Consider the following 27,846-nt stretch of genomic DNA (forward strand, 5'->3'; position numbering starts at 1 on the left):
CGTCGCCCCCTTCACGATTTTTGGGAACAGCAGAGAACCAAAACCCTACTCAGTCGGAAAGAAACAAATTACTACACGCAGTCTAGCAGCAGAAAACTCGTAATTTATTAGTTGATTGTTAGAAATGTAGACGATGGCGGCAACGTGGGAGGAACTGTCCTAAATGCTGAAGAATCGCGCTGGTTTGGAACTGGGAGATATCTGCGAGTGTCACCCAAACATCCATTTCCGAGTTTTTGCGCAGGTCAGCCTAAACTGGGGTTTTTGGTATGCTTTTCTATTCAAATAAGATGCTCGTAATTTCTGGCGTTTTGTAGCTATGTTCCAGTTGTTCTCAAAATGTATTGCGCACCGCTGTCAATGGTTCAATTGTTATAAGCGAGCAGGCATTTCCAAATTAGGCATAGCTGGTGGGTAAGCTAGCTAGGCGTACACATTTGGTTAATGCATTCGCTAGCAGATAGCTAACAGCAAAGCTTCAATTTAGCACGAAAGCCAAGGTGGTTTGCTAGCGAGCGTTGCCTACCTAGCTACCTGGGGCGTAGGAAAAGCCTGTTCAGTTTGCTTTAGCCTTGTTTTAGCTATTTAAGTTGGCTAGGGAGGTAGTTTGTTCACCGACATCCAAGACTGCAGTTCTGTTAACATATTTAGTTAGCTTGCTAAATGTAATTTAACTTTTCAGTAGCTACCTAGCTGGCAATATTGTAGTCATTCCGCCTTTCGATGGGTGGAGGGAGTTTGTTTGCTAACGTTAACTAGCTAGCTGACGTTCACAAAACCGTGATCGAGATGAGTTTCCAATCGGCTTTAACTGAATAGGAACACGAGTTGGTATAAATTTTGGGACACTGATTTATTTCTAGGTTAACGTAGCAGGCTATCAAGTGGTTACACCTTATTGCACCCACCCACCCACAGACGTAGCCTGCCAGCGCTGACGGGAAAGTGAAATGGATAGTTCTGGTATCACTATTTTTTCCAGGGAGTTGAGGTAGGGCATCTGATGGTGTACGTTGACCCGTATTGGTTTTGTAACGATAGCGAAGTGAGGTCGCCAGAGTTTTGCCAATTCTGCGATTTATTATCTGTGCTAGCATTCTGGCTCTTAATATTATCAACCCGTAACTTGGTTAACGTAGGCTATCTAAATAGCTACAATGTATCAGTTCCTTTGACATTTAACGCTACGCAAACTAGCCCTGAGAAGTTAACTGTGAACAACGTTTCAGCTAACGTAGCTTTTCAGCTTTAACTACTTTAAGGATTGTAGCATTGACGCCTTGGAATGTGACGGTATGTGATATTCGGGCTCCGACATAAGGAACACGATCAATAATTCCTTTTGCTACTATAATCGAATCGTGGCTTCTTCACTGCGGGTGTCTTAAAGACATAGTTCACTTGCTGGATTTTTATTATAATTTATGTTTGCGATTGGCCCAGATTGTTTTCTATGAGATGTAGGATATTTTATATAGTTACAGGTATATGAGCATTGGGTTCTTTGTAGTCTAAAGCAGGACGATAACTCACAAAAATCTTATTTTCAGGAGCTGTATATATGGCGACAGTAATTGTATGGCTTTTAGTCACAATTACTGGCATAGATCATTTTTTATATTACATAGTTATAAGTACCTCTGGAGATATAACTTCAATGTAAACGCTGCTTTGGCGTTCCATGAGGAGAATGTTCTTGCTATAGACGGGGAACCACCAAATACACCCATATTTGCCATTGTAATGCCGGTGGGTCATCAGAAACTTTTGTAAATATTTATGTCAGTCATCGCCTACGAAAACGGTCTGGGTAAATCAGAAACCTACACTAAAGCTGAATTATCGGGAAGAAAACAAACCACCCGTAAGCGAACTAGGGCATTAGAGTAGCTGGCATGTGTGAATGCTCGAAAAATGATCGCCGTTTTAAAAGCTCGAAAACATTCCTTGTTTATCATGGGAGGGAGTATAAGTCGGCCAATGGGTTAAGACGTAGAGAAGGAGTCCTCCGACTTGTTTTGACTTGAGTCATTACCTGTACATCTGTACCTTGTGTTGTAGCTGTAAATGTATGTCGTTTCTGGTGAACTGGTAATTATATTTGATGGATTATTTCAGACAGTGGCTGTTTGGAAAATGTAAACATCTGCTTGCTCCAGTGTGCAGAAGGTTATTGCACATGAGATTGAACGCCATGTTTGTCTGGCAAATAGGCTTTGCATCAAACTTTGAACTCAAGCCCAGCTTGTGTTTAACAAGCTAGTTGTGTCAGAAGGATATGTGCACATTATTTACTCTCCTGTGGAAGCTGTAGGATATGTGCGCATTGTTTACTCTCCTGTGGAAGCTGTAGGATATGTGCACATTGTTTACTCTCCTGTGGAAGCTGTAGGATGTGCATATTATTTACTGTCCTGTGGAAGCTGTAGGATGTGTGTGCATTATTTACTCTCCTGTTGAATCTGTAGGATATGTGTGGCTTATTTACTCCCCTGTGGAAGCTGTAGGATATGTGCACGTTATTTACTGTCCTGTGGAAGCTGTAGGATATGTGCACGTTATTTACTCTCCTGTAGAAGCTGTAGGATATGTGCACATTATTTACTCTCCTGTAGAAGCTGTAGGATATGAGTGGCTTATTTACTCTCCTGTGGAAACTGCAGAATGTGTGTGGCTAATTTACTCTCCTGTGGAAGGTGTAGGATGTGGCATATTTAGTCTTCTTTGGAGCCACTGATCCCATCACTGGTGCTCAACTCCTCTGGAGCTGTTGGAGTGGATGCTGTTGGGCAGACACTGCAGCAAACCAGCTCATGCATTTATGCATTTACCCTCTTCCCTCTCCTGTTTTGCAAAGTTTTGATTTTCTTTTCTCCCCCTGGTTGTACATTTTCAGAGTCTCTGCACCGGTGCCATTTTGTTGTAGTCCTAAATAAGGTGCAGTTGCCAGGCTCCTCTAGTAACCGTTTCAGTGCATCATTCTCAGAATCTGTCGACTGCTTGGCTGACTGAAAAGACCTGTTTTCCCACTCTGAGTTGGGAGCCTAGCGCTGTGTGTTGTGCCGCTCTGAGCTCCACTCTGAGTTGGGAGCCTAGTGCTGTGTGATGTGCTGCTCTGAGCTCCACTCTGAGTTGGGAGCCTAGCGCTGTGTGATGTGCTGCTCTGAGCTCCACTCTGAGTTGGGAGCCTAGCGCTGTGTGATGTGCTGCTCTGAGCTCCACTCTGAGTTGGGAGCCTAGCGCTGTGTGATGTGCTGCTCTGAGCTCCACTCTGAGTTGGGAGCATAGCGCTGTGTGTTGTGCCGCTCTGAGCTCCACTCTGAGTTGGGAGCCTAGCGCTGTGTGATGTGCCGCTCTGAGCTCCACTCTGAGTTGGGAGCCTAGCGCTGTGTGATGTGCCGCTCTGAGCTCCACTCTGAGTTGGGAGCCTAGCGCTGTGTGATGTGCCGCTCTGAGCTCCACTCTGAGTTGGGAGCCTAGCGCTGTGTGATGTGCTGCTCTGAGCTCCACTCTGAGTTGGGAGCATAGCGCTGTGTGATGTGCCGCTCTGAGCTCCACTCTGAGTTGGGAGCATAGCGCTGTGTGATGTGCCGCTCTGAGCTCCACTCTGAGAGCAGGGTGTTGCGAGTGCTGGAAAGCAGCAGTTTGTGGGTAAGGGTGGGGTGAGGAAGGTACAACAGGTTTTAGCAAGTCAGTGTGTGTTTAAGTGAGTGGTACACTATTTTGGTATTTCTCTGTGGTGTATACCAGTCTCTGGTTTCGCTGGGGGAAGGCTAGAGTTGAGAGTATTTTTTCCAGCCTTGGTTCTCGAGTTCTTCATAAATAATGTGAGTTTAGTAAGGGTTAAATGGATTGACACAATGTTGGAGAAAACCGGTTGTGTCATAGCATTAGCTGGCCTTTTGTTTCACTGTTAGATATGTTTGGTAGCATAGTTCACGAATTGACCATTTCCAGGTGCGTACGCCTTGTTTTTTAGGTCAGTTAAGCTGAGCTTCTTGTCTTCTCTTTTAGCGTGATCCGGTGTGGTTAGCTGGGAGTACAGGTTTGGTTTCAGCATTAATAAAAATGACAGTAGATGCAGGTGCTGGGCAGAGCGAGATCAGAAAGCTCTTTCACAGGCCTCCTCAGCTGTGGTTTAAACTCCCGTTGTGTCTTTATTGCCCCTTTGACATGTGCTGTTCCTGTCCGAGTGCCTGGCAAACAGACGCCTTTGTCTGTGCGGGGAAACTGCAGCCGCTGTCTCGGTGAGTGCACTTTGTCCCAGGGTGTGTTCTGCTCAGCCTCACTGCATTCCAGTCCACAGAGAGGGAGATAAACCCAGCGCCCGGCTCGGATAGGTCTGCAGCCTCCTCTAAACTGGAGGCATTGGATCAGTCGTGTCGCCACCTCACAAAGGAGGCTACGAATGCCTTTATTTCAGGACGGTGTGCTTCACAGACAGCTGTACAGTCGCTCGCGGATAAAGTGGAAAGCACTCAGTGGAGCCATGCAAGCTAAGAACCCAGAGCTGAAGCTCTGGAACTTGGAAAAAGTGACATTTTGTTCAAGCTGCACGGCGCCTGTGGTGCTTGCAGAGAGAAGTTGGTTGTCTTGGCCTGACATAACTCGGCAGGTTGACCGCCGTGGAGTCCCCACCCCAGCGCAGGCACGCGTGTCATGGCTGTGCGCCCCCCCCCCCCCACTCCAGCAAACAGCGAGGGTGGAGCAGATGGGGGGGTGTCATTGACCCGCCCCTGCTATTTTTGGCTCGAGCATCAGCACAGCAGTGCCCTGCCCACCGAAGGCAGCGGCAGTGAGTCTTCGGCGAGCGGACGCTTTCTCGCTCGCCCTGCTCCCCGCTCCTGAAGAAGCAATTACTGTGCAGGCGTGAACTTTGTTTAGAAGGTGTGAAGTCCACGACGTGCTCAGCTGGAGGAACGGGTCCGCAGGTTTGGGCCAGCGATTTGGGCAGGAGGATTGTTTTTGTGGATGGGACTGATTGTACAGTTCATATACACATTACCTAGTTAAGCGTGGCGCTGCTGACCTCTTTGTTACAGGGGCGTAGACCAAACAAGGAATACAGGATTCTATTGTGCGCTCCTTGGGATAAACAGTGCAATGACCGGGTGCAACAGTCAGTATACTATCAGGAGTTGGAAAAGGCACAACAGCGTTTCCCATATAAATATCCGCAGGCTCAGTGAGACCTTGCCACAGACCCTCCCTACCCCTCTCCAGAGAAAACTGATGAACACCTCAGAATCAGCAGAATATTGCTCAGATTTATCTAGCGTCAAATAACCATTACCTATAACCCAGTTACATTTTTTAATAGTATGGCACTGGAAATAATTGTTGGTTTGTTATGAGGGTAACATTTTTGAAAGCACAGTGCCATTTTTGGGATTTGTTCTCACCCTGGGGACAGTGCAATAATCCCTCCGGCATGCTCTTCATGTTCTTGGGTGTCCTCAGGAGTTTTGTGATCTTTTAAAAAGAATGTTGCTCTTTGGCTGTTTGCCACAGAACTGTTCACCCCCCCCCCCCCCCCCCCAAGTTAATCTACAATTGAATACCTGTATGCAGGGGGGCATTAAGAATACATTTAAGATTATAATTGAGATGTTGTTTACATGAATATAAGCCATTATGCATATGTGTTTCTTTTGCCTTATATACAGTATTTTGTCATGTTTTGACATGGAAGCCTAAATTTATTATTATTATTATTATTATTATTATTATTTTGGTGTAAAACACTAACGTTATGAGTTTAGTTTATGGCTCTAGTCCACAATGCCGTGAGTTTAGGATACTTCCCTTATTGTGAGGCTGACCTGTGGGGTGGCCCTATGGCATTAACATCAGTTACAGGTAGGACTGCCTCTAGTCTTAAACCAGTGGCTGTCATGTAAAACTAGCCTACATCACAAGCCCTTTTTCATAAGTGTACTACAGCAGCACCAGTGACACTGGTTGCTTAACGGTCAGACTTGAATGACTTGATGGTTAAGAGAAGATATCAGATTAGACTGATTAATGATTAATCTTCCCAGCTGCTGCATGCTTCTTAGTCAGTTGGTGGTTTTAATAGAAACTGTTACACTCTTTCACACGAGTAACAGGGACGTAATTTGACTGAAGTAGGGTTCTGTCATAAATGGGCTGGTGCCTTTGTCATTCGGAGTACCTAGACTGAACCCTCTGCTGAAACAAAGACATGGCTGCATAAAATGCTACCTTGATTCCATTTTTCTTGATTCTGATTGGTCAGTGTTAAAGTGGATGGGATCACTGGATCCTCTGTTAAATGTTCAGATTTCTATGCCATTCAGAGCCCTGCACACTGGGTATGGTGACGTTTCAACTGCACACCACAGAACCGTCTTCCAGCTCCTGAGATTTAGCATTAATGGAACGTGTGGCTGCGCTTCTGCTGTCATTGTGTTTTTTTGCAGGCACATATTTCAGCAAATAAGCTTAGTTAGTGTTATGCAGTTGTCAGCAGTAGACTTGAATTTTTTACATTTGTGTCACAAATAAGGGTAGAAAACAAGATTCCAGTTGACTAGAATGATACCGAAGCCACCTCTCACACAAGAGCCAGAAGGTGTTAAAATTCACGTGACTAAAATTTTAATTGACTGATAATTCCAAAAGGGCTTGTGCTGTGTTATGCTGCCAGAGGTTGTATTTGTGTGCATTGCATGACTATATGTCATTTTTTGTTATCTATAGCATGTGCAACCTGAGACCATTGCAGTCATGGAAAGTAGTACTGGCACAATATAAATTGGATATTTTTGTTTATAACTGTGAATAAATACTATAAAATGAATCTGTTCATATATAGCCTTCACCCCTTGAAGTGAATTAAAACATTTTATTTATTTTTTTGCTTTAAACTAACTCATGAATGCATCTTCACTGTGTAGCATTTTAAAGCTACACACTAAGATGTTCAGTGTTAAATTAATTCTTAGAGTACATGTATAGCCTAGTCCCTATTGGACTCGTATGTACATATCCTATATGTACTCGTATGCAGGTTGTCAAAGTCACACTACATTGCCAAAAGTATGTGGACACCTGATATCCAGAATTATGAGCATTAATATAGAGTTGGTCCACCCTTTGGTGCTATAACAACCTCCAGTCTTCTGAGAAGGCTTTATGCTAGATGTTGGAGCATTGCTGCAGGAATTTGCTTCCGTTCAGCCAGATTCATCCCAAAGGTGTTGGATGGGGTTGAGGTCAGGGTTCTGTGTGGGCCAGTCAAGTTCTACCACACCAGTCTCGACAAAAACATTTCTTTATGGACCTTGCTGTGTGCCCGGGGGCATTGTCATGCTGAAAATAAAATAGCCTTCCCCGAACTGTTGCCACAAAGTTGGAAGCACGGAATCATCTAGAATGGCATTACATTAAGATTTCCCTTCACTGGAGCTTAGGAAACTAGCCCAAACCATGAAAAACAGCCCCAGGCCAAGGGGTGTCCACATTCTTGTTGTCATATTGTGTATTGAAATATCTTAAGTATCGTTCATTGCACACAATCATGGTCTAGGCTGATCAAAAACACGGTAAAAACTGAAATTGTACTAGGCTCCAGAAAGTGCACTACCCTTTAAGAAGTATTGGTGGACAACTTTGGGTAAGATGACTTTCTACTTGCCACCTTCACTGAAGTCAATTAAAATGAAGTGTGTGTTAAAATATTGGTGTTTTTACACATTAACAGTGTGTATCACGTGGCTCCCTTTCCAGCCTCTGCTGCTGAACCTGTGCAGTCATGTATCCAGTGACTCATGGCGAGACTCTTCAGATCTGAGCAGCACTCACAGAGAATGTGTTCAGCAGTTTGGGACTGCTAGTGAGGTCCCCTCCTCCCTGGCAGACAGGCTTGCTTTACTGTTAACTCCTAGTACGTCCACTGCTTTTCATCAAGGCCTTCCCGTGCCTTCTGTCTTTCTGTCTTTCTTGGAGCCACAGGCATTGGGGGCTATTGCAAGAACTTCACTTTGATTTCTCTGTTTCATCATAGATTTTAGGAATGTGAGTGCATCTCAAGTTTTGAAGGGATTTAAATATTTTTTGATGGGAATGATTGCATTACAGTAGTCTTGTATTTAAATGGGCTGTGTTTGCCCTATATTGACTTGTCTGCCACAATCAGCACGGCCAGCTCAAAATAAAAAGTCGGTCAGGATTTATTTTGGAAAGGTGTATTTGGAGACGTGCAGTTGTCGGTGATAAAAGACCAGAGAAATCTGTGACATCGTCAAGGTAACTTTTCACTGGTCGTGTTAACGATTCTTTGTTTTTTGCGCCGAATAATTTAGTTGGGAAAATGATGAGCATTGTCGGGCTGAATAACCTGTTCTCGTTGTAGTATGTTTAACGTTATGTTATGCAGGGGAAAAAATACTGTATTCTATAAATGCTGAAATTCTGAGGTCTTTTTTTGTTGTAAGATTACAATGGGTGATGACCCAGAATTGAACCACATTGCTCCTGTTTCTTTGAACCAATCGCTGTCTGATATTTGTGTTTAGTGATTGTCACATTTACACAGCCGTTGTTAGCGTTGCGAGATTCAAAGAGTCATTATTAGGGGTCCTCCTCTCTGGTTCATAGGCAGTGAGATGTTCTCGGTGTGGTGTGGTGGCCGGGGAAGTGTTAAGGCCTTTGACAGAGGTGTGTTGTCATACCATATCAAGCTTTGATGGTGATAGTTTTGATAAGGGCCTAGATCGGCAAGCTCTGCCTCCTAGCACTCTGGCTGTTGATTGGATTTGCCTAAGGAATGGGTCTAGCTTGTGTTGATGAATGAGTGCTTCAGAATTAGTGTGCCAGACAGTGGTCATGTTAATGAGCCAAAACACAGGAAAAAGCACACTGATTTCTATAAAGATTACAAGATTATTATTAAGATTACAATAGGCGATGACCCACACTTGAATCATAACAAAATAATTACTCCTGTTCCTTTGAGCCAATCATTTTTATGGTGTATGACAATTGAGTATTGATCATAATATTCTCACTGCCATTGGTAGCACTGTGAGGTGCAAAGAGAAAGTGCATCATTTGAATGAAAAATCCAAAATGAGATGTCGTTCTCTAGCTAGCTTGTGCAACATGAGTAAATTTAAACTAAAATTGCTCCTATGGTTTTTTAGTATTGGCCTGTGTGACAAAAAATGTATTTTGATCAGAACACTAAACCATTATTTCATCCAGCTAATATTGACATTTCTTCCCGCTTCTGTTACAAGTGTCATCGTAAAATTATTATCGGCATATTGTGTTAATGAGTTGGCACATTATGGAAAAAATGAGAACGCAAGTGAATTGGTGTAAAATGCCTTGCGTTCCATTCCATGGGTTAGCGTGACCACAGAGCTACTCGAGTTGATACCAGAACTTGTGTAACTAATACCACAGCTGCTGTCATGGAGGTGATCCAGGTTGCCTGTCTGCTGTTGTGACGCAACCCTGTCAGCTGGCTGTCTAAAACCCAATACTTCTCTCTTGAGCAATACTCTCCCCAGCCCCCAAAAATAAATTGGCTCTCTAAAAGGGTTCTTGTTCTCATACTTCTCTGGTTAGAAGGTTCTGGAAAGCTGCAGTTGTCCTGTCTTGTTTGGTCCAGCTGTTTGTGGGATTCCTTGGCCTTTACGGGAGTGAAGTTCTCTCGGAGGTGAGTTTGCGTACTCCTCTGGCCTGTGTGAAACGGGGCCAAAGCGTGTTCAGGCTCTCCTGATTTATGGGAGGGTGTTATAACTGTGTTGGGAGGCGCAGTTGGAAGGCTCAGCTTGCACAGTGACGACTCCAAGTCTGCAGAGGCTCCATAAAAACTCCTGCTTTTGGAAAGGAGTGCCGCAGTTCAGGTAGAGGAAGCGGTTTGTGGACCGGGGACGGACCTGAAAGGGGTAATCAGAAGTAAACTCGTGAATGCCATTGGTGATGTCCTTTTCCGGAGGGTTGGAGCCTGTACTTTGGGCAGCTCTGTCCTTCCAGTTTGATCTGCCCGTTGCTGTCCCAGAATGCAGCGGGATCCAGTGACTGATGTCTGGGCTTAGTCGTCCCACCCCTCTGCGTTTGTATCTGGCTAAGCTGAGCGAGTGGGAGGGAGAGGCAGTCGCAGCCTCTGCCGGCATTCTCCAAACTATTGATTATCTCTGCCATATATAGCCATGTGAGGTCCCTGGCTTCTTATTGGCTGGCTGTGAGGCTTCCTTCCTTTTATTTCTGCACTGCTGCCTGCAGGCGTGCACGTGTCTGTAATCAGAGACGCCTGAGCCTGCCAGTCCGCCAGCACCAGCTGTTTAGGTGAAGCTTCTGAGGTGTCCGTCAGACCGGTTTGACCATGTGTGTGCAGTGCGGGAACAGAGTTAAGAGTTCACACAGACTTTCAAACACACAGACACACACACACACACATAAACACACACTCACACACTTACACAGACACACACACACACACACTCACACACACAGATACATACTTGCACAGCAGTCGTATGGCACCATGTGCATGAAGTGTAGCTTTTATGGGCTTACTTAGGTTTCCAGGACCCTGTCCTTACTTGGATAGGACTGCGATTTTTGTTCCAGTCCTGGTTTGGATAGTACTAATTTTTGTCCCTGTCCTGGTTTGAATAGTACTGTGATTTTTTTTTTGTCCCAGTCCTGGTTTTCCCCTGATTCTGCGGGTACACGATAAATGTTTCCTTTTTTCGTCTTGGGCTTTCTATTGTGTTTGATTAAACTATTAAGTGAATCCTGATATCAGATCCACACCAACACTTGCTAGTTTAACAAAATGACAAGCCTTTTTAAACATGTTTTTCTAACGGAAGGGCGTGTAGAGATGTTGTTCTAGCCCCGTCTTCAACTTCCCTAAACAAAAGATGGAGGCAATCAACTGTGTTATTTAATGTGAATAATTTAGTTCAATGGGGCTCAGCAAAAACTTAAAGGAGCAGATGGTAGCAGAAGTATATTGATTTTTAAATCTTTTATACACCATACACAACCCTCCCAAGAGTACATTTCATTTCATTCACAATTAATCGGACATTAAAAGTGGAAGTGTCAGGCAGAGTATTCGGCTCAAACAGACCTGGAGAATTGAGCTAATGTGGCAGGCATAAAAACCTGCATCCATTGTGCGTTCTGAAATCCAGAAGGACAGCGGGTGTAAGCCATGTTAGTTGAAAGGATTTCCAAGCAAATGGCCAACAATGTATCGAAGCTGTGGCAATGCATGATGGGAGTAGGTGCTAGTCCGTGCCTGCTTGGCGAGTAATTAGGAAATGCCTCCATCTCTTGTCCGTCCGTACCCCCTTGCCCTCGGCCTGGCAGACTCATCCTATTCTCAGTCCTGGTGTGCGGGATTGTCTGGACGCGTTTGCTTTGCTTTCACCGCAGTGAATGTGCATTCGTCGGGGGCTAGCGGTTGAAGGATAGCCTTCCCCCCTAGTCTTGTTGGCTGCTGTTCCCAAAAGCCGCTTTTGTTCGGGCTTATCTGGTCTTCATGGCTGACATGTCACTTTGAAAACAGGCTGGTGCCTCGTTGTTCCCAGGGAGGGTTGAGAGTGAGAGAAAGGCACCCTTCTCCTCTCACTCTTTGCCCCAGTCACTTTCACCAGCTATGCATTCTTGGTGTTTGTTGGGCTTCCGTTGGTGCGGGGCCAGTTGGAATTCAGGCCCTCCTTTTATTCCAGTGGCCTGTAATGCGTTGGATTGCACGGTTTTAAACCTGGCTGCCAGCTTCCATGTGGTATTGAAGAGCATACTCCACAGGTTCATGTTCTGTGTTTGTTGGCTTTGGTGGAGCAGGCTGAATCTCAAAGCTGTCGTGCTGTGTGCTTTGAGGTGAGTGTTTCTGTAAATGTGAAAAGCACGCTGTGGTCGTCCTCGCCGGGGATTGGATGTGGCTTTGCTGGCTGTGGAGTTGGCCTTGGCGGGGTGGTCTGGAGAGCGCAGGTGCTGCGCTGTTGCATTAGACCGAGGTGGGCTGCTGCGGTGCCCCTCAGAGGAGCGCGGTGTTCTGGTGCAGGCCTTTGTGTCGTCACATCTCCAGGATGTGCTTTGCAGGCTTGAGGTCTGTTCCGTTTCACTGCAAAAAAAATGAATAAATTTAGGAAATTTTAAGAAATGGTTTTGCACATTGTCTGAATTCACCCTTATTTACACGCTTTTAATGGAGCTTTCTGGGCCAAAAAAACCTTTTTAATATCCAACATTACAGCAAACCACATTAAAACGGCACACATTCATTAAAGATAAGGCATTGTGGTGAGCGAAGACTCCATGGGATGTTTAGGACTGCAATATTCAATGCCAACTGTCAGAAGTGAAAGAGTGTCTACATTTAAAAATGAAAAAACAAACAAACAAAAACACTGCATCATCAGAGACCTCCTTCTCCCCCCAGATGACTGTTTTAATGATCATGGGGGGTGTTTCTGTCAAATGCCCCCTAACCTGCCATAATTTGAACCCTGCTTAAATGTGAACGGGAGTATTGGGAGCACTTGCAAACGCATGCAAACTGCTTGATTGAAGTGGTCTTTTACTGGCAATGTTGAGAATCCTCTCATTATTGTGTGCTCACTGTGTAAAATATGGGCATTGGTGTACCTTTACTTGTTCAGGAGCATTTCATGCAGTCTAAGGTTTTCTCTTACTCCTCATTAATTGAAAAATGCCTGCAGAGCTATGGGATAATTCTACACTTGATTAACCTGCTACTTTGTGACTTGACATGGAGGTTTTTTTTATTTTTTTATCCCCTTCACCTTTTCTCTTTATCTAGCAAGAGCGTTTTGTAGCTATAAATCGTGCAGAGTCATTTGCTGGAGAACGTCTTTGACAATAATAAGCTTAATCTCTTTATTTAGGGTTCACAAAAGTTCTCCATGTCCCTCCCTGCAGGAACAGGTGCAGGAACGTGAACAGGGCTTAGGTCTATATTGCCATAGTTGTATTAATAATGTCGGTATGACTGCATACAGTGAGCTCCATAATGTTTGGGACAAATACTTTTTTTCTTATTCTTCTTGATTTGGCTCTGTACTGCACAATTTAAGATTTGTAATCAAATAATTCAAATTTGTTAAAGTGCAGATTCTCAGCTTTTATTAAAGGGTATTTTCATGCATTTTGGATTCACCATGTAGAAATTTCATCACTTTTCATACATAGTCCCTCCATTTCAGGGCACCATAATGTTTGGGACAAATGGCTTCTCCAACATTTCTAATTAGTCTAGTATATTCAGTTGCTTCCTTAGTGCAGGTTAAAGAGAGCTTTCAGTATCTAGTCTTGATTCTAGGCTTTTGATTGCCTTTGGAAGATGTTTGTCAACATGGACCGGAGTTATGCCAGTGAAAATCAAGGAAGCCATTATGAGGCAGAGAAATAAGAAACAGTCAGAACAGTCAGAAAACTTTCTCAAAACCAACTGTTTGAACATCATTAAGAAAAAAGAGCACTGGTGAGCTCAGTAATCGCAAAAGACCTGGTAGGCTAAGGAAGACCTCTACAGTCTGAAAATTTTCATGATAATGAATAAAAAACCCCAAACACTTGTCCGACAGATCAGAAACACTTTCCTGGCAGACGTGGATGTGTCCGTGACTACTGTCCACAGGAGAATTCATGAACAGAACTGCAGAGGCTACACTACAAAATGCAAATGACTATTTAGCACAAAAACAGGATGACCAGGTTACTGTTTGCTAAGAAGTACCTGAGAGCCTGCAGAGTTCCGGAAAAAGGTTTTATGCACAGATGAGACCAAGATTTGCATGTATCAGAGTGATGGCGAGCGCATATTGTGCATATGAAAAGGAAATGCCCGAGATCCGAAGCACCCCCCCCTTTGTCTGTGAAACATTGTTGTGAGGGTGTTATGGTTTGGGCATGTATGAGTGCCACAGGTACTTGCTCACTTGTCTTCACTGGTGATATAACTGCTGGTAGCAGCAGCAGAATTAATTCTGAAGAGTACAGAAACTTCTTATCTGCTCAAGTTCACCCGGTGCCTACACACTCATTGGATGGCGTGTCATCCTACAGCAAGACAATGATACCAAACGTACTGCTAAAGCATCAAACTAATAATGCCAGAAAAATTGAAAATGTTTATTCGCCTTAATCCAATTGGACATGTTACATATGCTGAAGAGAGAACCAGATGTGAATAGTTCAATTACAAATCAAAAATTGTGGAGTTCAGAGCCATATCTAGGGAGAAAATGTCTTTATCCCAAACATTTTGGAGCTCACTGTGTATATTTCAGAACATAGTGAGTTTCCTAGATTCAGATGCTAAGATGGCAGTGTAGCGCACTGGTTAGGGAACTGCGCTTGCAAGCCCAAGACTGTAGGGTGTAATTCCCAGGTGGGGCACTGCTGCTGTGCCCTTGACCTGATTTGCTTCAGTAAAACGTCCAGCTGTATAAATGGATTATACTACTGCTGTAAGCTGGTCAAGTCATTCTGCATTGGAGCGTCTACTAAATAGCTATTCTTTCAAAGCCCAAAGGCAACTTGATTCATCAGGGTACGGGTTGAATGAAGGAACAGTGACCTTGTAATACACGCGATCCGGTTGTGCCTGGGATTCTTAGAGGGGATTTCATGATTAAATGGCCTTATGATGGAGGATTTCCCTCATCTCCTTAGCCAGTTGTTGCCTGCACTGCACAGTAGCTGTATTTTTATAACTGGTAGACTGTGCAGTAGCTGAATGATGCCTTTTTGAACAAAATGGTCTACTGAACATATGAAACACGGCAACCACAAGTGTAATTGCTGTTACTGCTTTATGCTTTTTCAAACGTTAAGCAACTCGGAAGGGGTTAGACTAATGGATTTTTATCTGTGATCCCTACACTGCAGGTAGTGTCCTGAGGTGTGAGGTCATCTGATCCTAGCCTGAGGGGAGGAGTTTCCGGAAGGGCAGGATTGAGAGAGACAGTCACACTGAGGGGAGGAGCTTGATGCCTGGGAGATGTGAATATATAATGAGTTCCTGCCGACCAGCTCCCTACAGGGAACCACGGAAACCGCCCTCCACAATTCACCCTGCCTGGAGGTAAGCCCCATCCCTCTGCACTCACGAGATATACCGCAGGTCAAAGTTCAACCATATGCCAGCACGCTTTTTTCCATGCGGCAGACTTGGGGATGCAGTCCTCCCAGTTTTTTCCACATTCACGTAAAAAAGTTTTGGGACCATGTGCTGCTCTTTGTCATCATAACATTTGGTTGCCTGCAAGAGAAAACTGAACTGGTGTTTTGAGTTTTATTTATTCGTTTGTCTGTTTATTTGTTTTTTTGTTTGTTTGTTGGTTTTATAAAACAGACGTTTTGTATGCGCTGGGGTAATTTGCCTAGCAGTGTTTTCTTTGGTTCAGTTCCAGTCCTGGAGGGCTGCGGGGATGGGTTGCTGGTCTCTGTCTCCTGGCAGTTCCTGGCCGGCAGCTCCTGGCTGTTTAACTGAAGTGGTTATTTGGATAGGAAGGTCACTTGCATGTTCCAACTGCATTTCAGTGGCTGGCCGAGGGGCTTCACACCCGTGGGGCCGATGCCCTGCCCTTTGTCTACACAGTGGACCCTTCCGGCTATTTACCATTAGAGAGTGGACACTCTGTCCGACCACAGCGATGAGCGTGTTGAGAATGCCGACAGGGCCTGTGTCGTGCTGACGTTACACTGCCTCCATGACTGCACACCACACAGACTAGTGCTAATATTTTATTGGGGGTAGGAAAAAAACCCCCAAAAGTTGTACCCTGTGCAATGAGTTGCACACAGCCTGTGCCAGAATCGCATGGACGACAGGATTACTGAAGTCATAATTAATTCCAGCTTTGTTGTGCTTGTTTGGGAGCAGGGCGGGGGCTGGAGGCTGGGAGCGTTTCCAGGAACGGTCTCGTTTTAAGAAACGCACTGAACTCCGGGCTTAACTCCCGAACACTGTTTACAAGGAAAGCCCGACACGTTCCCCCACACAGCCCAAAATGTATATGTGTTGAATGGGAGCGCTGTCAGTTTGGACCACTCTACTGTACCCCCTCCGACCTCCCCCCTCTCCGCACGTGCTCCGTGGCTTGCGGTTGGTCGTACAGACACGTGTGTGTTTTCCCCGATATTAGGGCGGTGTTTCTCTGCTCACCTTCCCCAGTAAGGGAGCAGAGCCTCCTGCCTCTCCGCTTTGCTCTTGCTCTTTGTGGCCGTTAGCCAGGCTTGGCTGGACGCAGGCCGCTCTGCGGCTTCAGAGATGAGCGAGAAGTTGAAGGGGTGAAAAGCTGCAGTTGAAAAGTGCAGGTTTGAGCGTGAGGTCACTGTCATGGCCCCGTGACTCAGCCCCGCGCCTCTGCTTGTGTTCAGGCACGTTTTTTTAATATTTATTTTTTTCAATTCTCGTTCCTTCCCGAGAAGTGATATTGATTCTGACTCGTGTTTTTTGTGTGGGGTGCTGAGGAAAATCTGACTAGAGGAGTTGGGAGGAGTTGTGTGTGTGTGTGTGTGTTGCGTAATTGTGCAGACTGTCCTGTGCTGGCTACGGCGTCGGCTAGTTATTCCCACTGTAACTCCGCTCGAGTCCTTCCTCACGGCGGCTTTGTACGCCGTCTGCAAACGGAGCTTCTCTGGAGAGGACGAGTTCCAACACATTCCCAGAGCTAACTAGCTTAGCCTTCATCTGCGCAGGAACGCAGTGATTAATGGCAGCCTTGGCTGGAAGCTCCGGATAGCCCCGACACCAGTCAACATAAGGCACTTGTCTTAGGCTCCACATAATTAGGGCTGGCTGAATCCAACCTTTATTTTCACTTCACGCGCAAGTACGTTCTAAACGTGACGCTGCGGCCACTCATTGATATCCTGGACCTGTGAAGCTTGCAGCTAATTTCTGAACTATTCCACCTTCTCAGTCCTTGCCCTTATTTTGGTGAGATCTTCTGATGTGCACAGCTGTGGATATCTTTAGATTACTTTCTGTTAGGTCTATGCAGTAAAATAAAGGATTCTGCATTGAAATGCGAAGTAAGTGTTGATAAGGGTCAGTGTAAAGCATATTCAGAATTCAAATTCAGGCAGGTTTCACCCTATTTTGGCAGAAGAAAGAGAATTCATTTTCCCCCAGTAGTTAGTGGATTGAATTATGGTTGTAGTTCAAGAATGAACCCTGCTCAGCTTAGTGTTGTGTGATCACCATATTTAAAAAAAGCTGAATCCTAGAACTCTCTAATAGATTTGATGTTTAAAGATCTGACTGTGTGTTGGGGGATTGTTATCTCAACCATCTTCAATGTGTACAATGTAGAGATTTGCAGACGAAATATGTGAATTCCTGATACGTGCTCTTTCTTCTCTTTTCTGTGTGAGATTTGAACTGCACCACAGAGTTCCATTCCCCTCACCGACCGTTTTGCTGCTCCTGTTGGAACAGTGTTTGGTCCCAGAGGCTTTACAGCAGTATTTTTATGTGCTGTTTGTAGTGTGGTATGGTTTATGTAAGTGATATCAGGGCCATAGTAGCATTACACAGGTTATACATTTGTATATGTATCTGAGTATATTTTCTGTGCGTTATGTGACCATCCAGTTTTCTTCCATTTCACATATGCTGAGATGATCTCCACATGAAATATTTTTACAGCGTGCTCTCAGATGAGAGGTGAAGCTCAGTCTAATGCAATGTTTGGTATTTTTTAAGACTCTGTGTTCATACTTGTCCCTCACACCCTCCCCTAAGGCCTTTTCCCCTGTTCTGAGAGAATGTCAGAGATGGGTGTTTTCTCATTTCTGTGGACTTACTAAGCTTGGAAGATGAAAGTAAAAAGGCTTTCCAAAAGCAATGGGGACTGAATTGTATTTTTATCAGTTTTATTACTGTTTGGTAACTACTAACTAATGTGATCTTTCATCAGCTAGCTGGTATGACTACATTAAGAACAGTTTTTTTTAATAGACCATGAACATTGTGCTAACATTGGTTCATGTAAAGGGCCCCACTTTTTTGTTTCAAGTTTGATTAAATGCTTGGTTGTCTTAACATGTCTCAATTAAGCTGGTAAAACATGAAATCTGTAAAACATTTTGCCACATTTGCCCCCAGAAAACAAAATCACTGGACAAAGTTAGATTTGGCCCCAGATCTGCTGTAGATTCATCTTTGATGTGCTATTTGATGGGGCTGTTGAGATTCACGGATGAATTGGTCACTCGCATTAACTAACAAATTGAGGCTTGATTTAGAGGATAATTATTTTGATTATTTTTTTCTCCGATTATAAATGCAGCATGTTTTCAGCTGCATTTATAATCAGTTACAATAGTAAGAGCTTGGACATAAACTCAGTGTGCTTTACAGCTCTCTACCTAAGTAGCCTGGTAAGCTATCGGTAACCAGCTGTATATGTATAGTTTGGGGTTATATAAAGAGGTTGCCATTCAGACACTGCTTGCTGGGCCCTTGTTTCTTGAACCAGCTCCTGTTTCTCCTCCCTGTCTTCGACTTCGGGATCTATCTGACTCTGGCTCCAGTTTAATGAATCCATAGATGGTTTAATCCCCTACGGATAATTTACAGACGCCATACTCACTTTTAGTGCCTGAGGTGTGTGATCATGTACCTCATATTTTGTGATGTGATAGAATGAGGAAGTGAGATACTGTTAAATTAGCAGTAGCTAGCCCTTTTTCCATTAAAGAATTAGCCTGTACTTAATGCACATAAGAAAGTTATTGTGACAATGCTAATGGAAAACAAGTTGAAGCGACATATACTGCTGGACTAATTTGCTCGCTTGAGGTGGATCAGAGTAGATCCTAAGGTAGGAGCTGAGCTAGCTACTGCTGTCCCCCTGCAGCCATTGATAGAGCTAACACTGTTAGCAGCCTATATTGTATAATATCTGTGTGTTAGACGGACATCGATGCACGCAATTGGTATCGGTTTTCTCTTATGAATCTGGGCCAGATAGCTAAAAAGTGAATATCCCAGAAAGTGCACTGGTTGTTGGCTTTGGGAAGAATCCTCCAACTCAAATCCCTGCACTTCAGGCTCAAACCTGAATAGCTGTATTGTGGTGTCAGGATCAGCGATTATGTCTTCTACAGACTCATCAGAGTCTGTCACCCCAGTCACCAATAATATCCTTTGATTCAGAATCAAATATTTCAGTGCAGTCATCTTTTCAACCAAATGCTGTTCATTGGTCATCTTTTCATCTAAAAGAATAATAGCAGAGCTGTTTGTCTTCTACCTGTACGCATCACAGTAGTATTTTTATAGCGTGACTATGGGTATTTCCTTCAGGAGTGATCAGTTTGTCAAATTTGAAGCCAAACTAACAACAATTTCAGCTTAATTTAATGAAAAACCTTCAGACTAAAATGAATTGGCCTAATATCTCTGGGGGGTGCTGTAATGTGGTGCTTACCCTTTAACATGGTAGCAAACAAACTTAAGAGAAGGCTATTTCCTTATTTAGGTTCATCCTGGAAAGTAATGAGATGCACGGATCGAGGTGTAGTTGCGCCTGGAGAGCATCTGTGCTCTGACTTAACCGGCACAGCTATTTCCATTTCTGCAGATTAAGATGCTCTTAATGTAAATCAGATTCATTGCAGTCCTGTCTCAGAACTTTGCTGAAAGTCTGGTACCTAACTCGCATTTGGATTGCATTTGCTTGGCCAAATATTACACGTTTTTCTTTCTTCAGATAGCCATAAATAATACTGGCCTTTCTCTCTTTCTTTCTTTCTTTCTTTCTCTTTTTCGTTTTTCTATCTCGTTTAAAGCTTGCTGCCATAAGTGCAGGTGTTTCAGGAAGTCTACCGGAAGTGAAATTTAGTCTGTTGCTCACACATAAACAGCAATGGTTCATACTTTCTTGTATATTCTGCAGTTTCATCCGAGGTGCTAAGCAGTCAAATAACAATAAGAACTTTTTTTGCCATGATGGAATAAAGACTTTTAGTAACTACAATGAGTGCCTCCCTTGCCAGTCTACAACTGAATCTGTAAAAAATGTAACTCATTTCTGAAGAAATCACTGTCACATATAGCACATTTCACATAGCAGAAAATGAACACATTAGTTGATGTGACTGGGTAACTGTCCCTGATATTGTGCTTGCATAGCTATTTCTGACATGAGTTTATCTTGGGCGCATCACCCAGAATGCTTTCAACCTTCATTACAGTCTGTATCCCCATGGGGTCACAGTAGGCATTGGATTTTTGCAGTCACCTAATTATACAGTTAGTGATCGATTGCTGTTGATTTGACGTAATACACCAGGTGAGAGGAAGGAATGTCGAACACAAAGTTTGTCAGATTTTTTTCTACCGTTCGCGAAAAATGAATACGGACACAAAAAACAATAGACGTGCATTCACAGACAAAAGAAGAGAAAAAGAACGGCTGGTCTGAAATGAAGGGAGGAGGGGTCCTCTGTCTGTGGGGGGGGGAATGTGTGGCTGACGGATGTGATCTGAGATTTGAAGGATGCATTTTTGAGAGCCAGCATTCCACTTAAAAAGTTTGACAGTCATAAATGGCCTGCCTTTTTAAGTGTGCATTCAGGACATGGCAGGGATATTCCTTGAGCTGAACTGCTTTGGCAGAACTGCATTCCGCAGGCTGTTGACTCCCATAAAGAAAAGCTAAAGTCGCTGTCGCAGTTAACGGACTGCAAAACAAAATTATCTTTCATTTGTTTTTCCAAGGAAAATCAATTTCAGTGGATTTAAGTTACTGTTGCGACACTGTGCCTTGAATGCTGTAAGCTACAGGTCAGTCGCAGATAGCATCAAACCTTGCCTATTGAACTCTGAGGTTGATTTCGACAACGTAACTACATTTTGTCCTGGATAATACAAGCTATGTGTTGAAGGCATACAGTGAAACCCTGAAACGCAGGATGCCAAATGTAGTTCATTTAACATGCAGTCCTCACATTATGGCATTCGAGCTAGCAATTTCCCAAGAGGTAAACTCCTGAGAGGTAGTCAGAAAGATTGTCACGCATCGTCCAAGCAGGAAGAAGTTGTGCTATATAGCGCTTCTAAAGAGTGCAAGAGAGCGAGGTTCAAGCTTGACCGTAAAACTTGCCCTCATTGGCTTTTTACTTGATTCTAGGCTGAGTACTATAATTCCAAACTAACACTGATGCACTTTCAGAGGGACAGGTGGAAAAAATAATTCCAAATATTGGGCAGCAGGCAAAACAATGCTTCGTTTTGCCTTCATTACATGAGCAATAATTAAAATGGTTTTCTCAGATTCTGATATGTTAATTAAGCGTGTAACGTTCATTTCCTTCCGGCTCTAGCTAACTTTTGCCATTTTAGCAATCGATGAATTTGTCATTAAAATCGTTAGTTGTGTTGCTAGCTATGTATGGTGGGAAGGCTGTTGCTGTTTGAAAACCTTGTCCAAGCACCATGAATGGAAAAAATGTTAAAAACTTGAAGAATTGCATTTAATGAGGCACACACCAGAATAGTGACAAAATGTTCTACACCTCCACAAATATGTCCTGGGGTTGCCAGATGAAGGTGCATTCCAGTGTTTTTTTTTTTTTGGCTGTGGCATAACTTTTTTATTGATATTTTGAAAGTGTTTTAAGCATTATAACTGGGTAAGAGTTAAAAGGCTTGATTGTGGCTCCTAAGACCCAAATCATATTTATAGTTTTTGTCTTCGTTATGTAATACCAAATGCAAATGATCTGCATTGGGGATTTGATACATTTTCAAAGACATTTGACCTGAATGAACCCTGGTTTAACCTAATTGCTGCATCGTAACCCTGTTGTTTCTGGAGGCCTCAGTCCGTGCATGTGAGGGGTCACCTCTCCATAGCGACCAGGCATTGTCCATGTCTGCAGGGTCCACGGTGCTGCCAACAGTTTTAGACTGATTAGAAGTCCTCCAGCCAGTTTCCACAGAAGCGTGGGGAAATCCAGCTGTACGTGGGTAGTGAGGGCCACACGGGGACGAGCTGCTCTGTATAAATGACAGCTGCTCTGAGACACGTGGAAGGTCAACAGGCCTGAGGTGTGTGTGTGTGTGTGTGTGTGAAGAGGTCACGAGTCCAGTAGCTATGCAGATAAACCCCCCGCCATGGTCCCCTCCATTACCGGAGCCACTCTGCCCCCAGCCCAGGTCCCTATACCCCCACCTTCCCAGAATGCCTTCCCTCATTTGGTCACAGTGACTTGTCCCTCGCGTAGCCCCCCTCCGCCCCCCCCCCCCCCAGGGCCGTGGTGTGGAGGAATGCCTTATATGCACTTCTCACTCAGAGCTCCGGTCCCCGCCCTGCTGTCGCGGCGGCCATGCCTGCCGGAGGCTCGCTCTCCAGGCCTGCCGGGGGCTCGCTCACCAGGCCTGCCGGGGGCTCGCTCTCCGGGCCTGGTCTCCACTGTGTTTCGAGGAGGAACGGCCTCCCTCACGCACGCGATTACCAAGCCCAGTGAGACAGGCGAACTGTTCTGTTCTGAGCTTCGCCAGGAGCTGAGCTTTGCTTTAGACACTGCATGACCAGAGGATTCAGCCTCATTTGCATTTCCCTAAACTGGGTAAATTCAGCTTGAATGTTTTTGGGGGGTAATTCTTTAGTGATGGAGTGGTAGATTTGGCCCGTTATGAAGCCTCTGTGTTTGTTATGCTCTATTGTCGATGTAAACACACTTCACCTACTTTCTGTTGGTATGTGACCTACAATATTCTAGTACTGAGTTGCACAAAAAGGCTTTAATTTCGTGACATTGAGTCATATCTCATGAGGATCACATTGCTTCTGTGAGATGGGCATGTTTGTCGTTCCCCCTACGCCTCGTCTCTGCCAAAGGCGGGAATCGCGTACATGCTTCACCTTTAAATCTTACACACCAGAGAATTACTTGTTGGCGTGTAAGATTGCCAAATTTGCTTCTCGCTTGAGGGAAGCCTGCAGACAGAACCGTACATTGTTTTGAATTACTGCCAGTATAATAATTGACTTTGTTTTTGACTTTTTCAGGTTTGCAACTATGCACCTCAAGCCATATCCGAAGTTCCAGAAGAAAGAGCTGCAGCTGGAGTCGAGCCAAGACAACGCCCGGGGCCTTCATGCTGGCCAGCAGGGGGCGCTGAGGGCCGAGCGGCCCGCGAGACAGCCATGCTCCCCAGGGGCCGTCCCCGGCAACGGCACGGCCAGCCGCCAGCCCCTCAGCGCCATCTCCTCCAACAACGCGCCGTGCAGGGGCGGCGCCCCCGCCCCCAAACCCGGCGGGGAGGCTCCCAGCAGCCCCTGGGGCCGGAAGGGCTCCTCGCTGCCGGTCTCGCTGCTGCTCCTGTCCTCCGGGCCGGAGCAGGACGGCTCGCTGACCCTGTACCAGGGGGACGGCGGGGACGGGCAGCTGGACATCTGGGCCGTCATCAAGCCCGGCAACACCAAGGAGAAGATCGCCATCTTCGCCGGCCAGCAGTGCGCGCGGCCCAGCGGCCCGGGCAGCCCCGCCACCGGGGGCAGCAGAGGGGACGAGGCTCCCGCCAGCCTGCGGACGGTCTCCATGAAGGCCAAAGGCTGCTGGGAGGTGGAGGGGTCCGTGGCCAAGCGCAGGAAATGCTCCTCTGACCCGGACAAGAGGCGGGGCCCCGAGCAGCTCCCGCAGGGGGGCGGGGGAGCGGAGCAGGAGGCCGGGGAGGCGGAGCCACTCCGCGGGGAAGGGGAAGGGGAAGGAGAGGGGGAGGGGGGGGAGGAGGGAGGGAAGACTCTCTCCGTGGTGGAGATGGTGGCCTACCTGGAGCAGAGGGCTAACGAGCAGCAGGTGGACTGCTCCAAACCGCTCCACCCGCGCAGCCTGGTCTCCGCGCCCAAGGCTCCGCCCCTGGAGGACCAGCCCGGGGGCCCGGAGGCGTGGGAGGGCCGCGAGGAGGAGGGCGAGAGCGTGCGCGTCCTGGACATGGTGGCCAAGCTGGAGTCGGAGTGCCTGAAGAGGCAGAGCGAGCGGGAGGGGGGCGGCGACCTGTCGCGCAGCAACAGCCTGCGCCGCAACGTGTGCCGCGTGCTGCTGGCGGGGGCGGGGCCGGGGGAGGGGGCGGAGCCGCGTCCCGACCTCGCGGCCGGGGGGAGTCGTCGCTGCGACGCCGCGCCCGTGGCCCCGGCGGAGGCGGAGTCGGGGGCCGCGCCCGGGGCGGAGCCCGAGCGCTCCGAGTCGGCGGCCGAACCCTGCGCACAGACGGAGGAGGAGCAGGAGGAGGAGGCGGAGGAGGAGGAGACGGCGATGGTGGAGGGCGGCTCTCGCGCTGAGCACCGCGAGGAGCCGCTCCCCGGGATGCTGTTCTGCTTCTCCCCGCTGCAGGAGCAGCAGCCGCTGCCCACCGCGGAGTCTTCGCACGAGCAGGAGGAGGAGGAGGAGACTGGAGCCAAAGAGGAGGAGCTGGAGGAGCTGCTGGAGGAGGAGGAGGAGGAGGAGCTGGAGAAGGCGGCGGGCGTGGGGAGCCCTGAGCGGGTGCCCTTCCCCCTGCGCAGGCTGGTCTCCCACAGGTTCCTGGAGATGCGCTTCAAGATCCAGCTGCTCCTGGAGCCGCAGCAGTACATGGCCCTGCTGCCGCACCACATCATGGTGAAGATCTTCAGCCTGCTGCCCACGCAGACGCTGGCCGCCCTCAAGTGCACCTGCCACTACTTCAAGTTCGTCATCGAGAGCTACGGCGTGCGGCCGGCCGACTCGCGCTGGGTCTGCGACCCCCGCTACCGGGACGACCCCTGCAAGCAGTGCAAGCGGCGCTACGGGCGGGGCGACGTGTCCCTCTGCCGCTGGCACCACAAGCCCTACTGCCAGGCCCTGCCCTACGGCCCGGGCTACTGGATGTGCTGCCACGGCTCGCACAAGGACACGCCCGGCTGCAACGTGGGCCTCCACGACAACCGCTGGGTCCCCGCCTTCCACAGCATCAACATGCCAATTTACAAGAAAGCCAGGGAGAGCGAGGAGGACTCTTAGTGAGGGAGAGAGGGGGCATGGGCACGGGCACGGTGTGCCTTTTTTTTTTATTTCTGAGGGCTTTGTGCGTGTGTGTGTGTGTGTGTGTGTGTGCGTGTGTAGGTGTGACAGACCAGGTTGCTGACGCTGATGAGGAATCACTGGATCCCCCACCCAAACCTACCTGCTGGTTCTTCAAGAAAAATGTCAGCACTTTAGCCTCACAAGACAGAGCTTCTCAAAGCATTCTGGTTACAGTACTGCTTGCTTTTTTGTCTACTGGCATTAATCATTTTTTTCTGAGGATGTTGTTGCTTTAAATCAGGGGTTGTCAGATCTTATCCAAATGCAGGTGCAGGGGCAGGTTTTTGTTTTAGTTCAACGCTGACGCCTTATTCAACTAATTAACTAATCCTGGCCTTCAATCCAGACCTTGAGAAGTAGAATGAGGTGTCTTGGTGCAGGGCTAAAGCAAAAAAACCTGCACCCACACCGGTGCTTTTTGGATAAGATTGGGGAAAAAAAGACATTCGACATTTTCTTTTGTTTATGGGTAGGATGTCGCCCATACCCCGCCTCCTCTCCCACCACCTTCAGTCTCCGTAAAGCATTAACATGGCTAATAATGTCTGAGGTGAATGCTTATCTGCCAAGCAGATAATATGGAATAATAATGCTTTCTCAGCATACCCATATATGTGAATTGCTAAATTATGTTGGGTGTAATTGCAAAAAGGCCTTTTAAATGTAATAATGTGAATTTACCAAATCGTACCCCCTCAGCCCCTCTCCCTGCTCCCAATCCCCAGTTTAATATTCTCAACCCCCCCCCCCATGACCAGTGACGGAGTTGGCCAAACAGCCTGGGCTTCTCTTTCCTGAGTGAGTGGAGCCATTTCGAAGCCCTGTTGCGTTTACAATGTATATAAAGCGAAATCCTATATCAGTACAGGGTAAGGAACGATGGCATGCACAGTACTTCAGAAAGCTTCCGCCTTCAGCTGGTGGAACAGTTATGGGTTCTTTTCGGTTTTTTTTTTGGTTTGCAGTTTTTTTTTTTTTTTTTACCCTCCCCGTTGTGTACATATTTAAGAAATGACAGCTTGTATATAGTTCTAGCACAGGCCCGGCCGTTAACTCCTGCGATACACCTGCAGATACAGCCTTCGCTACTACCAGTGTTTTTATGGGGGGTTTTCTTTTTTTAAGCATCTCTATCGCTCATTCGACAGTCCTGTCCTGGAAGGGAAACATTTAAACATGGAAAGTTTGGGGGCAAATCGAACTCCTCTGTTCTTTATAACGGCTTAAACTGCACACCATTCGGCTTGAATCAAAAAAAGCAGGCAGGGCCAAGGGGAATGGACAGTAATGATCTAAAAGAAATTGTATCCCTATTTTTAAAGGCATTGTATAGTGACCCTGCAATGAGATTTTAATTTTTTTTTTGTTTTGTTTTGTTTTGCCTGTGTGAGCATTTTACAATAAAGTGTGCGTTCCTGGAGGTTTTGTCCGTTCTGCCTTCTCTCTGTGGCCACAGTGTGCGGATGGATTACAGGGAGGATCAGCATGGTGCTTGACCTAGGAAAAGGGAATGACTCTGGCCTTAATGGACTACACGTGTCCAGAACAGTCTAGAACTTTACTCTGCCCCTCAGGGTTCCCACACTCCTTCATAATCCTTGAACAGTTGCAAAGCGAGGGGAAAATTGGCCAAATTAGGGAAAACCTTTAGTGATTGACTGGCAACCATCTTCTTGCCAACTCGGTAGCTTTGTTTTTTGTTTTCTGTCAAGTCCCGAAATACCAGTGCACGGTTTGTAATGTGCCTCAGTCTGTCCACCTCCCAGCAGTTAGCCCTGTTGCTCCAAAATATTTAAAATCATGTATTTATTCCTAAACATTCACGAGGCATTATTCTGACTGTGGGAACCCTACCCCCCCTCCCTGAATCCCACATTGTGATCGGTTTCAGATATTGATGTCCGTAAATAAAGAACATTTAAACGTATTCCCTTTCTGGTGTAGTTCATGGTGCGCGGTGTGGGAGCAGCAGGCCGGTCTCTGGCAATGCAGAGACAAGGCCGCGGGCTGTCGGATGTGGCGGGGTTGTGTGGGTCGAGTAAGCCACAGCGGTGGAAAGAAAGCCACGGCACAAATTGTCGCACCTCTCCTTGTGAGCGTGTTCAGTTTTTGGGTGATGGATCAATGGGGGTTGATGCTTTTCTGAAGCCCTTATTTCTAGCTTGTTTATGGGATTCAATTATTTTTTTTTTGTTTTTTAAGCCACATTTTTTAAAGCACTTTTGTCTTGATAGAACTCTGCTATCCCTATATTCGAAACTCACCCAGCAACTCTGTATCTGCCTGTCACTAATACAGAAAAGGGATGAAAGGAATACACAATCTGTAGTTAACTTTTTTCTTCTTTTTTTTTTTTTTTGCACCATGTTCAGGAATACTTTTTATTTGCTGGCTTCTTGTGTGTGGCCTTAAATCTACAACAAAGGTGAAAACGGCGAATTTACACGATGAATGGGCAATAAATATGCACTGTAAAAAGCAACCTTGTGGTTTACCTACGCATCTTTATTACGGCATACGGCTTCAGGGCCTCAGTCCGGCAGGTTTCCCAGCTGTCTGTGCACCACTCGCAGCCTCAGGGCTGGGGAGCAAAGAGAACTGAATTATGACTCGTTTTTATGGGAGGGAGGGGTGCTAACTGCTGCTGCAGATAAGAGCACCAGGGTGGGGCAGTTTGTTTGGGGTCAACTTTTGGGGCAGGTCTTATGCTGTGAACTTGCACAAAGCATACTCATGGAAGGATGGTGGGCCACATAAGACCAAATCTGACTA

At 46.2% G+C, this 27,846-nt stretch overlaps 1 protein-coding gene across 4 annotated transcripts; it reads left to right on the forward strand.

The window, feature by feature from the left end:
* On the forward strand, positions 1 to 27,556 carry fbxo34 (F-box protein 34). Of its 4 annotated transcripts, none has more exons than XM_035389156.1 (3): positions 1 to 267; positions 14,902 to 15,097; positions 23,043 to 27,556. In XM_035389156.1, exons 2-3 carry the CDS (start codon positions 15,003 to 15,005, stop codon positions 25,009 to 25,011), a joined length of 2,064 nt encoding a protein of 687 aa, XP_035245047.1. In that variant the 5' UTR covers positions 1 to 267; positions 14,902 to 15,002; the 3' UTR covers positions 25,012 to 27,556. The 4 variants fall into 4 exon arrangements, with proteins under 4 accessions (XP_035245047.1, XP_035245040.1, XP_035245062.1 ...); XM_035389149.1 differs by having other exon boundaries at positions 1 to 244; XM_035389171.1 differs by lacking the exon at positions 1 to 267 and adding an exon at positions 289 to 1,293.
* The last annotated feature ends 290 nt before the right edge of the window (positions 27,557 to 27,846 follow it).

Source organism: Anguilla anguilla, chromosome 1 (assembly GCF_013347855.1).
Source record: "Anguilla anguilla isolate fAngAng1 chromosome 1, fAngAng1.pri, whole genome shotgun sequence".
NCBI classification, from domain to species: domain Eukaryota; kingdom Metazoa; phylum Chordata; class Actinopteri; order Anguilliformes; family Anguillidae; genus Anguilla; species Anguilla anguilla.